Source organism: Bradysia coprophila, unplaced genomic scaffold (genome assembly GCF_014529535.1).
Source record: "Bradysia coprophila strain Holo2 unplaced genomic scaffold, BU_Bcop_v1 contig_732, whole genome shotgun sequence".
NCBI lineage: Eukaryota > Metazoa > Arthropoda > Insecta > Diptera > Sciaridae > Bradysia > Bradysia coprophila.
Genome location: NW_023503972.1, coordinates 4,201,757 through 4,214,791, shown reverse-complemented (window position 1 = coordinate 4,214,791; position 13,035 = coordinate 4,201,757). Strand labels below are relative to the sequence as shown.

General features: G+C 35.2%; 1 protein-coding gene and 1 long non-coding RNA gene across 3 annotated transcripts; both read left to right on the top strand.

Annotated features, from left to right (window-relative positions):
- Window positions 1–257: 257 nt before the first annotated feature.
- Window positions 258–7,840, top strand: LOC119084242. 2 transcript variants are annotated; one of them, XM_037194142.1, is made up of 4 exons: window positions 258–563; window positions 1,136–1,326; window positions 3,365–3,530; window positions 7,321–7,840. In XM_037194142.1, the coding sequence occupies exons 2-4, from the start codon at window positions 1,164–1,166 to the stop codon at window positions 7,508–7,510; spliced, it is 519 nt and encodes a 172-aa protein (XP_037050037.1). In that variant the 5' UTR covers window positions 258–563; window positions 1,136–1,163; the 3' UTR covers window positions 7,511–7,840. The 2 variants fall into 2 exon arrangements, with proteins under 2 accessions (XP_037050037.1, XP_037050038.1); XM_037194143.1 differs by lacking the exon at window positions 258–563 and adding an exon at window positions 905–1,056.
- Window positions 7,841–9,334: 1,494 nt separating this feature from the next.
- LOC119084244 lies at window positions 9,335–12,162 on the top strand. Its single transcript, XR_005089027.1, has 4 exons — window positions 9,335–9,436; window positions 9,580–9,697; window positions 10,325–10,416; window positions 11,809–12,162. It is a non-coding gene; the product is annotated as an uncharacterized LOC119084244 (long non-coding RNA).
- The last annotated feature ends 873 nt before the right edge of the window (window positions 12,163–13,035 follow it).

The following is a 13,035-nucleotide window of genomic DNA, read 5'->3' as shown; positions in this document are numbered from 1 at the left end:
CTATAATTCGCTAGAGTTTCTCGTGCGCAAAATGGTGTAGTGTCGCCATGGCCTGATGGGAAATGGCATTTAAACTTCATATGAACTCTGAACAACCAGAACAAGTCACCTACAACCTATACACGTATCCACTCTTGGTATTCAAATGTCAAAGACGGCACTGTCCATTGCCACTCAAGTCAAAGTAATAAACGTTCATAATGTAAGATTGTCTAAGTAAAAACATTGATGCACCTTTTACGTGTTTGCTTCCAAGTCTGGTGTGTAGTGTGGTGTCTTTGTATTATAAGACACTGTCTTTGTATTTTTACCATTTCGTTTCTTGCAATATATTTAAAAATTATTTAATGCGACATGAAATCGAAAACGAAACGACTGGCGTTATCGTACAAACGTGTATACATGTGCGGCTAAGAAAAATTTAAAAAGAAACGAAAAAAAGAAGAAGTTGAGTTTGAGTTTACGTTTTATGAGATTGAGTAGCAATTTAGTCTTTAAATGGACATAGACGTGGATGTAATAAAAAAGTGACTATTGATGCTGGCGAATGTTGAGTATAGAATGTTCGGACAGTTTTTTATTTTATTTTTTTTTTAAATTTATTTGAATTATTTGAATGATAAGACAATTTGTATGTACGGAGTCAATGTGTAAAACTGAGAATAATTGACTAATTTTGAGTATCGTAAATTTCCTGGTTGTTTTTCTTTAAGCAAAACTTTTTTTTTGTCGACCAATAAAACTTTTGCGCACAAGCATGCAATTTGGACTGGAGGACATTCGGACAATATCATTAATGTGATTTAATTGTGGTTCATAGTCCGTGTGGTGTGTGCTGTGCGTGTCAATTTCAATTAAATTCGCTAATGCTGACGATTTAAGCAAATCAAAAATATCTGTAGAACATTAGATTTTTCGAAATTCTCCGCTTGATATCAAGATATTTATCAGTTTGATTTCACAATCTAAGTAAACAAGCGAACCGAGAACATTTTGCTCACATTAATAACAAGTTTTCGTCCATCGAGCGAATGTTTATATAGAGTGACCGATCAGGTTATAAATTATCTGCGGTTTTGTGTTTATTTCATTTTTCGACCGAAAATAAAACTTTTAACGTTCGGTAACCTTTCAGAAATTTGAGGTAGAAAAACGTGTTAAATATGGAAGCGGTCTGGCGATTTCGGATAATGCTTGGTATGGCCTTTGCAATCATTATTTTCGGTGATTTTCTTGGATATGGGAGCATAAGAGCGGAAAAACATATTAATCGACAGGCACCGACTGCACTGCGAGAAAAACAACCAGAAATCCATTTGGAAGATGGTAAGTTGATTCGCGCACTAAAGAGGTTATTTGTACAAATATTTCGAACTGGTAGGCGATATCAGAGTATTTATCGACTCCGAAATTGAATTTAACAAACTTGTAAAGAATGTCACTATTTTCGTATCGTTATTTGGCTTTTTAAGCCTTTCTAGATAGCAATCCTATCACAAATCTGTTACTTCATTTGTTTAAACTATTGCTTTGTATTACAAAATCTGACCAAATCTTTTACTTCATTCAGTAATTCATTCATTTGGTTTTTCTGTATATTAGAAACACCAGATTCTTCGTTCATTTTTGTCATCGTTGTCAATAACAGATGAATTTATCAGTTCAAAAGGTTGGATGAGTGTAGGTCGTCATGACACTCGTTAATTATTATCGACTAGATAACTGATGTCCTTAACTTGAATTTGATACGTTTATGTCTATGTACGCATACCGTATTATTAAGAATTTTTTTTACAAACATTACAGGTTGCGTCAGTGAAATTTTGACACGAATTTTCTTCAGCTGGTCCACTCATACAGACAAAACTGTAAAACCAAGTGTGAGCCATTTTGTTTGTGAAAGTTGACCAGCTGAAGAACGGTCGAAATTTCATTGACATCCCCTGTACTTAGAAAGCGTTTGCTAGATTTCGGTAATTTTCAGTAAATGAAGTACTCAAAAATACGTCCTGATGCACAGTCTTGCAAAATAGCAAAATAAAAAGTGTCGGAATGGTATAGTAACAATAGTATGAATTTTCTTACGATACAAAGGTCAGTACTACTGTTTGACTCCTGTGTCAAAGTATTATTTGGAAGATTATCTGATTGGTTAGTTGGTTAGTGAGTAATCGTTTTTGAGCAAAATATCAAAAATAAAAGTCTTACCACTGTTCTCTTCATATACTCCGTGCAGGGCCTATTTTAAAAGAATTAATTCCTCAATCTTTTTAGTTTCTCTTACTTATCACTCTCTTCCAAGGCCACATATTGAACAACTTCTGGATTTTTTTAGTTGTTTTCAACCATGTGTAAGCCAGTCAAACAATTTTGAATGAACAAAGATTCACAAACAAATAAAATTGGTGAATTTTCGGGAATATTGAGGAATTAAGGGAATTTCCCTGACTCCATGGAGTGAAAATGACAGAGGAGGGTCAACGTTCAAAAGGTTTCTTTAACAGACCCTACTAAAAAGTCGTTTGAAGTTCCACAAAATGTAAAAATCTCTTTAAAAAAAACGTCTGCCTCATACGTCCTTACTACCATTATTCAGTCAAACTCATTACGTTCATTTCACATGCGACGTCAACGTTACCAAACACCTTCCCATATGTTGATTGCTATGTGGAATGTACATACTGAATTGGAATGATATCGCATACAATGCTACATCGTTCGCTAGAACTATTTTCTTCCTGATGGCAGTCCTTGATTGCGTGATTGAGTCTGTGTTTTTTCCAAAACTCTTCAACAATTTGATGTCATAGTTACCAGACGTGCAATTTGTATCCCGCAGTAACAAGTGTTCAACAAAGACCACAAGTGAAATGTTCATTGTTTGTGTGAAAGGTAATATCTTTGCGGTTTTTACACAAAATGAACCATTCCGATCCCTTCTCATTGTCCAAGATATCTAAATCTATGAAACGAAATACAGTACCGACCGAGACATATCATATGTTAATCTTGTATATGCCGGTGGTAAAAGTTGTCTTACATCTCGTCGTAGATCGTGTTATTGATAATACATTAGAAACATGCAAATTGAAGGTAATCCAATACATTTGCATATATACCTTCAACCTATATTGGCCGAGAGCATTGTTTGTATTATACACTTTTATGATACAGATATCATGCTACAGGTGTGTGCCATTTGATACCAATTAGGCAAACAACAATTTGTTATTGAAAAACAAAATATCGGTCAACATAAACCACACCAATAAGAACATTAATTTTACGCAACTGGTTTTTCCGGATGTATGAGCCACAACAACCGAAAATTTCCAGATTAACGAAATTTCATCATTCTTTTTAGGTGGTGACTACAGCCAATCAACCAAGTCTAACGAGAAAAGCCCGCAATCATTGAAACTATCTGCGAATATGCGAAATTCCTGTCTACCAAAAATGCTCTGCGAAATTGCGGCCAAACCAAGGACGGTCCTAAGCGACAAGGAGAAAACTCTGCTCGATTTATTGACGTGAGTATGAATCGGTGAAGGTGAATCATTTTTCGTTCCGAGTCAATTTCTCAATTTCGCATTTAAATGTGATACTTAAAATACCCAACCAAAACATAAACACGGCCTTCACACACAAATTATCCAATTCAATTGCAATTGCAAAAACTCTGTTGCAGTTTTGTGTTGCGCGGACCTACATATTTGATTCGCTTGAAATTGCTGAATGGAAATACGAAATTTCATAATTCATATAAATGCAGGTGGTGGCATTTTGTGTTTTATTGCGTTTTTGTTGTGTTGCGTTCATAAACCGCGACAATATGAAACACATTATTCGCCATAAAATCGCACAGTCGGTGTCGCATTGTTTACTTTGAATACACACACGGAATTGTTGCAGAATTTACGAATAGAATGAAAAGATCTTGTGTTATATTGCATGGGGCATTGTATAATAATGCGGTAGGAAAAGCACACTTACTGATTTAGTTAGATAATATTTCAAACCAAAGAAGATTTGGCAAGGCTACCTATTATTGGTAAATTAAGTTAGCGAATTTACTGAAATTTACCAAGATTTTCAGAAAATCGAATTCGTTAAATTTCAGTAAATTCGGTCAATAAATTTTCAAATAATATGCCCTGGCTTCTTTACGTTGTGATATTGATTTGCTACGATTGAAATAGTGTTTCTTGCCATTTCGAGAAATCGATTTCTCAAAAAATTCTTTGATTTTCCCAAAAATCAAAAAAACAATTTTTTTTTTTACAAAACTCTTGCAAATTTTCAAATTTTAAACAGTTTCTTGTCCCTCAACTTCTTATGTGAAGTCACGTAAAAGCTTCGAAAGAACAATGACATCTATTTTCTGCGGAAGTATTTTTAGTATTTTGGGTGGTAAATTTAATTTACGGGAGTTTGAGTTCCCTTGGGACGAAAGTAACATATTACATCACTAAGGAAAACAAGAGAATTGTGACTTTTCATTTTTTATATGTTTTCAAAACTTAAATCAATTTTATTGTTTTCCTTAGGTGTTCAACAATCCACTTCCGAATCTACGAAAAATAAAAGAATAACAGTTATTTGTTGAATGATGGAAGAAAGTTGGAAATTGCATTTCTTGGGTGACGTTTTTCACAAGGAGTTCAGTTGGGGGGGAGGAAATGACTATTTTCTCGCCTGCGTTGTAAATTAGTACATTTCGTACCTAGGACTAAAAACCTATTTTAGCGTGTGAGAAGTTTTTTTCATATTGACGAAGTCGCACTTGTCGGGTTCTAGGTAACTATTCGTACCACGGACTAAAAGTTTTTTTTTAGCGTATTCGATTACAAAACTCGGGATACAAATTTCACACGAAAACTGCTAGAGAGTCCAGTTTTCGTATCAGAGAAATGAATATTTGTAAAATGAAAGTTTTTCTGCAAAGTAAAGTGTAGAATTTCACTAGCTGCGCTATGTTGCTGCTGCTAAAGAAATAAGTTGGCAAGGACAAAATTCGGGCTTTGATGGTTCGCGTCGGGACCAAAAAAAAATGAATTAAACTGAATGAGGTCGTGGTTCAGTTCTTCAGAAAAGTTCGCTTCGGCTACAGTTCGAGTTCTCAAAATAATTTGTTTATCTTCAGTTTGATAATTCCCATCCAGGGCCTACTGTTGGAAAAATGATTTGGAAAATGCTAAAAGAATTTTTTTGATCAAGTGCGAACTGCGAACTTGATTTTAAGTGTGTTCCGAGAAGTCGAAAAATTGTAATGCTTTCAATTTAGAGTGTTGAAGGAAAACTAAGAGGATTTTTCGGACAGCATTTTAAATCCAGTTCACAAATATTTGCAAAATTTTCATGCACTCCGCATTAAATTCGTACTTCGTAATTTAAGGTTCTTCTGTAACAGGGAGATGCTAATATGACGTCGATACCTAAAAATCTTGTTGTTCATTTTATTAACGAACTGTTGAATCCACAAACAAACCCTAAAGAATTTTTCTATTAATGTATTGACACTTGAGCTGCACCGTAGAGGGCGTCCCTTTTCTACAAAAAATGCGTATGAGCAAAGATCACGAGTTGTCATGTCTTTCATTTTTCCGTATATTTTTGACGTATTGTGATCTTTGCCAAATGGTGTTGCCAAAAATAGTATATTTCAACATACCCCAATACACACAAGATGTGTGTGCACGCGCGGGCGAAGCCCAAGCGAAAACACACATCGAGTGTGTATTGGGGTAATTTGAAAGATATTTTTCTGTAATAGTGAGAGTGTGTTGGTGCATTCCTTCCCAACCGTTACTTTCCTTCTCGACCGTTTACTTTCCCTACCGACCGATTCATATCATAGCTCACCAATACACTCTCACGTATACAGAAAAATAATGTATCGATGTAGGGTGAGCGTATTAATCCTCGGACAAGAATGAGTCCTCGGACACCTATTGTTCTTTCATTCATAATTTTTTTTATGAATGAGAGAACAATAGGTGTCCTGAGAACTCATTCTTGTCAGAGGTTTGGTACGCTCACTACCAAGGCACACTGGTTATTATTTGAAAAATTGCTGACATTTTCATTTATTGGTTGTTCAATAATAGCGATGTAGTGTTGCTTAGCAGGGTCTATCTTTGAGAAATTTATGAAATTTAGAAAAATGAGGAATTTTTGAGAAATATTTGACAAACTGATTTCTCAAAATAGTCCCTGCTTGTAAGGCTTATTGACTCCTTCTGACCTCGTTTCTGACAATATTTTATTTCGATAGCTTTATGACGCACAGATCCAGTAAAAATTCCATTCAAAATTAAAAGCAAAACCAAACAGAACAACAAAGTTCCACCTTTTGCATATATATACAATTCGATTCATGATGCCGATAACCTTTCCATGACATCATTACAATTATTATGCATCGACAACAGTATTATAATTTCATTCAACAAAATTTAAGTCAATTTATTATACTTATGGCTACTTGCACTTTTAATGTCACCTATTGCATATTGTCTGCACGTTATCGGACCTATTAATACCTTTCACCGATGTAAGACCCTTCGCAGTGACGTCAATGCGTATGTGTTATTTGAAATGAAGTTTACATTGAAATTAGCCTTGTCGGAGATGGAAAACGATTTTAATGAATCCATCACGGTCGGATTTGTATCCACGAAAATGTAGAGTGGAGTGTTTCGAACTTAAGTAAATCAATGTTTTTACTTCGATCACTTCACGGTTTATTTGTAAACTTTCACTGGAAAAATGTTAAATTACTTTTTCATGTTTTTTTTAAACGTTACATGAACGCACATTGAACAACGATTGAATCGTTACAGTCAATATAAATGAATACCTGATTAGGATTATATAATCGTTTCCATTAACACATTTATTACACATGAATGGCCAAATGAATTTAGATTCAAAATTTTGTGAGATTTGATTTTAACATTTTCTTTGTCGTTCCCTCACTGCCATTATATTTCATTATTTGGCTTTTGAGTCCTTTTACGCTTCCCATCCCATTTTGTTGTCCTATATGAATAGTTAAGTGCAGAAAGGGATGTGTAACTTTAGCGAATTATAAGAAAAATGGAATTCATTTTTTTAAATTAATTTCTCTTTACATACACGGTGCAAATAAAACACATTTAGGATTGCCAATCGGATAGAACGCTAGATCTACTTGTACAGTTGGCTGTAAAAATTCAAATTTCATTTTTCTTATAATTCACTTATGTGACCTGTCCCCTTTATGCATTCAGCTATTCTGTGTTACCGATTTTACATGTTTGTTTTTCATCTCTTTTGCAGTTCGACAACATTATCGTCGTCGTGGTATGCAGCCCCATCAAAATGGCATTATGCATCGCATATGGGCCAACTAATGAGATACACCGGTGATTCGATGAGTGGACCGATCGGATGCTCACAATTGTGGCCACAATGTCCATTCAGTTCGAAGCGATTGTTACAATTAAGTGCGAAGGTCGTAATGAAATGAATGCATAGGAGGGAGTCCATACACGCGCCACAACATTTAGAGATATTATTTAGATGTTAACAGTGCCTCGGCTCTGTTTGTTAACAATAGTGATATATACAATGAAGAAGATCAAATCTGGACTGTAATGTGTTTATCGCTTGAAATTTAAGACTGATTTTGCATAACATTTTAATTCTGTGTTAATCGATCATATTGACGTTTTGTGAAAAATAATGTAAATTTGAATGATTAGCTGGATATATTGTAAATACAATTTGTAATTATAAGTAAATGAGTGAACGAATATTGTAAATTATTCTTTTGAAATAAAATCTTAGATCAATCTTGTTTGGACGAGTAAGTATTGAGCAGAAATTGCAGAAGATAAGCGCAATAGAAGGGTAGAACAGATCTGTCACAAAACAACACTCGGAAGAAATCAATTGAAACAAATATTTTATTGCTTCCCCCATGCGAAAGTTGACCATTGCATATCAGTTTACCCACTGCGAAAATGATCCATTACATGGAGACAATTTTTGGTTCATGTGAATTCTTTTGTGGTGATGGTATGTGGTGAGCAATAAACCACAACATATTTCACTCGTGTACCAGTATAGTTCAAAAACTCACCTTTGGCTCGGATATAAAAACACTTGTCGAAAAGGCAGTTACCGAAATTTGTGGGTCAAAAACACTTTGTACGAGTTTATCAAAAAACTGTTTTTTCATGGAATGAATTACTTTCGCAGCATCCAATGTGATTTACTATTGCTCACCAGAGACAGTCACCAATTCAGGAGTACTAAGTACTGAAATGTGCTGAAAAATTTGTCCAATACCAGTAAAAGCACTACCTCCTGGGTAATCTAGCCTTTGCGTTACACGAGGAGTACAATATTTGTGTGATCTCATTTCACATAAAAATCCGTTGCATGACTCGATATAAAAATGACGAGTCACATTTTCGTGTGAATAATCTCGACTTCGCCTCGCATAAATGTAAATGACTAAATAGTAACGCTCAGTACGCATCACAGTCTCTCGCAACGACTTTCGCAGTTTTGGCACCGTGAGTGGTTACAACTTTTTTTACTGTACTGCGCAACCATTATTGAGATAAATTTGCTTCTTGCCATATTGATAACAGTTTGAGAAAGTGAAGCGAGAAGCGCATTAATTGTATAGAAATGAATACTCAGATTATCGAACAGATTACCAAATTCTTTAGATATTGAAGGTAAGCATAGCCGATACACCCGAACTTCGTACGATGGTATTTACAACGGGTAAGCCCCGATCCTTATTAACCATTTATAAACGTAGTCATTCGTCACCAACAATGAAATCAACAGACGATAAGATCTGGCTGCAGGCATGTTGTTTACGATATTAATAGCTTTAAGTTGCCACTATTGAAGTAAAAGATTTTTATGAATCACTAGGGCACTTGCAAAAAGCCCATTTAGTCCATTTCTGTCTTGAGTTCCATGATAATTAAAAAAGAAATGTGGCGTAGTAATATGTCTATAAATAATCGCATAAGCACGGCAGAGTAAAATAAACCAGGCAGGAGCGGTTCATTTTCGAAACGTCAAATAAGGGACCTAATACACTGTATGAAAATGAACTCAAATGAACACTGACATAAATTGAAAAATTTTGCTCGCAAAAAATATTGGTCTACTAGATTATTTAGGTCCCTTGTCAAAACAGCGCTACTGCCTGGTTAACTTTACTCTGTCGTGGCATAAGCTACAATCAATTTGATAAAAACTGTCTTTATCAGCTCGTTGCAGTACGAACCGCTTATTATAAAATCAATCTATCAGTACAGACTCGTACAGTTAAAACCTACAACGTAACAAGTGGCCGTTGAAAACAGAAATGACCAATGGCCGAAACCGTCACCGAATCTTCTTATCAATGTTGTTATTGGACACGGTAAGAATTGTTTAGTAACCGCAAAAAAATCTTAATTGCGAGGGTAGATGTGACTATACTAGTCACTATACCAGGGTGACATGAAACTTTGAAAGTGTATTACTTATCAGTGTGGTTGTTAATTGAATTGTTGTTTTGAACAGATTGCAGTCCTTCTGAAATTGGCCTTTGCTCTATGGTGGTTGACGGCAATAGTACAGGAAAAACAACGATATGATCGAAGACCAGTACATTCTGATTCGGACTACTTGTCTAATTTTGGTTCGAAAAACCCCGTTTAAAATTCTGTTAACACAAGGGATGTATAGAGTTTCCAGTCCGAGATATTTTTACTCGCCAAGTCAAGAGTTATCAAGTTATTCATCCCATGTGTTAGACTATTTTATCCACAATAGGATATTTAACTTTGACTATTTTTGATGCATATTACACATCCGAGCTTGGTAACAGTTTTTCATGTGTTCGGGGTGGTAATTACCATTATTTTCTCCATTTAAAAAACCATGAGATAATGACGTTTTCTTGACAGTTCAGAGGAGAAAATGTTTCTTTTTTCTCCCGAACTGTCACTTTTTTTTTTGTTTTGAAAAATCGCGTAACAAATTGATGTTTTCGTTTCGTGGAGCAAAGCTGTTAATCACAACTCTCACATATGGAAGATGCTGTTTTCACCTCTGAAAGAAAATATTGAATTCGCTACTGTTGGCAATGACTATTTTTTATGTATGCGCTATGAAGAGACGTTAAAATTAATTCGTCACACTTCCGCGTACACAATAAAGCAGGATCATGTCTCGACTGTTTTCCTCATACCAACGCACGGACAGTGCTTCGCTCATACTCAATAAATTTTTTCGACGTTATTAATGGTCACAATGAATATTTCAGTGAGATTCTTTGCTTATTGTGGATGTGGCGGTTTACTTTTCTGGATTATACTTAAATTGGCAGCTAATTGTCAACAATATCGGCAAGAAAATGTAAGATTTGTTTTACATTTTTAGCGTCCTGATAACTTACCAGCGAAACGGAATTTGTGACAGATTACCCTTGCACTTACTTACAGTGTGTTCATCTTAAGAAAAAAAAACTTTTAGTTTTTAATAGTTTTAAAAGTCATTGATGTTCCCAGTCTATGATATTTTGGAGCAAAATTTGAATTAGCTAAAAGGTTCTAAAAGAACAGGTTAAGACACCCAAGGTTCTGAAAGAACCAGGTTAAGACAACTCTGAGTTGATCACGAGAACGGTGACACACAAATTGAGTTCAGCGGCTAAGAAGTCTATTTGAAAAAGGCAACGTAACAAAAACAAAATTCCGAATTTTCCTAAAAAAAACATTTTCTTTAAGTTCACCTTCGTGGGTGTCTTAACCTGGTTCTTTCAGGACACCCATCAAGGCGGGTGACACCAAGATGGATAAACGCACACGTGTGAAATCAACTTGAAGAAAATGTTTTTTAGTAAAATTTGGAATTTTGTTTTTGTTACGTTGCCTTTTTCATATAAACTTCATAGCCGCTGAATCTTTCGTAGCTTACAGAACCTTGGGACTGGCAACACTGAACGAGATCGATGACCTTTAAACCTCTTAGAAAACTGTAAAATGTGTTTCTTTAGAATGAGTCAACTTTGAAGTGCTTATCAGCCTTTCGACTAACAGATCACTTCGCGGAACTGTCAGCTTCTGGGACACTTGGTTCTTTCTACGAGAAAATCTAACTTGATGAAATTTTTTTGCTTTTTGTCAAGTTTCATTGAAAATTGTTATTTGTTTACCAAGTGGAAAAAATAGGAAATTCCAACAAGAGCGAAGATTTACAAACAGAGAGAAGCGAGTTGGAATTTTCAGGCAAATACATAATTTTTCATCCGTGCATGGTGTGAATGACCAGTTGAAAAAAAAACTCTTGCTCGCCCCAATGAGAAAAACGAGTGTTGAGGTGGAATATTACAAATATTCTGAACTGTCGTTAGAGAGCACCAACAAAACGCCATCTTCCGTATTTGAGTGGAGAAAATGAAGTTATTCATGCGGCACGGATGAAAAATACGAACTGTCCAGAAGTTGACAGCTCTTGAAGTCATCTATATAAGATCAATGCTTTAGGCACTGAAGGTATAACACCAACCCAACCATCAACTGACCAATTACGGGATTGTACTTTCTGTTAAATTTTATTGAAGCGCCATCTTTCATCATGAGTAATCGAAATTCGACTAACTGAAAGATATTCCGAAATTGTTGAAATTCTATTCAGATCGAACATGGAACACTGTGGGAAAGGAAGCGCCTCTCAAATAGATTCACATGAAAGTAGGGTCCCGGTTATACATTTTCTTTAACTAAAATTGCCACAATTGATTTTCAGCTTAAAAATATTTCCAAATGTTGCTGTTTCGGGACCTGCTGTTGGTTTTTCTATGGAATAGTACTGCTCGCATACACCGTTACATTTATTTTTGTAAATTGGTGCAGACTTACCGACGATTGGGACTGTATCTCCGAATCGTGTTCAAAATGCCAATGGCCACGACACGCTGCGATGGGGTTTTTGTTTTGGGAAACTTTCATGTTTGGGGTAATGGTTCTTCATAGAATAAATAAACGCGATCGACCAAATCGTAGTGAAAGTGAACCTTAAAAAATGGTTGACCTTAAGCGGGATGAAATCAGATTTATTTGTTTTAATAAAATATTGAAAATATTCGTCCGGCTTTTCCAATGTAGCAAATAAATAAATCTAAATTTATACATGCTTTTGATATCTGGTGGTGGTAACGTTAATGCAGATAGCGCTGGTGACTCTTATCTTTCAATGGTAATATAAATCATCTTCAACACGACGAGCAAAGTTAACCAGGCAGTAGCGCTGATTTGACTAGGCATCTGAATAATCTAGTAGCCCTATATTTTTTGCGAATAAAATTTTTCAATTTATGTCAGTGTTCATTTGAGTTCATTTTTATACAGTGTATTCCTCACTTGACGTTTCAAAAATGAACCACCACTGCCTGGTTTATTTTACTCTGCTGAGTCTTGACGATACAGTACCTCACTTGAGTTTCGTTCTTGCATTCATTGTAATCCTTACTGAAAAAGTCAGGCCACAAAGATAGTGATATAGTGACAAAGAGATTACCAACATCTATGAAGTTAGCCGTACTTTTTTGTGGGCACACATTTAGCGAATCATAATCAAAAATGACAGTAAACTTTCGCATCGTTTTATTTTATTTTATTTTTATTTATTTATTTTAAGAGGCATCGATGTCTACCTTAAATTGTAGTCTATATTTTCATCAGAATCCTTTTTTTTCGTTTCCATTTCATTTCATTTATTTACAAAAAAGTAGTTCTTTGACAAATGATCCGCATAGGTAGCTCCAGTATGTATACAATTCTAAGGAGCTACATTTATTGAAAAATATACGACCACAATAACGACCACGAATGTGTGTTGTAAATAAAAATTAGTGTTGGTTGTAGTCGTTTGACCGGAAAAGTCAGCGACCAAATGTATGCTTTTCAGGAAAACTCCGATGCCTCTTAACGACATTTTCATAAATTTATCAGTTTTCTCAGAGCTGGTCAAACT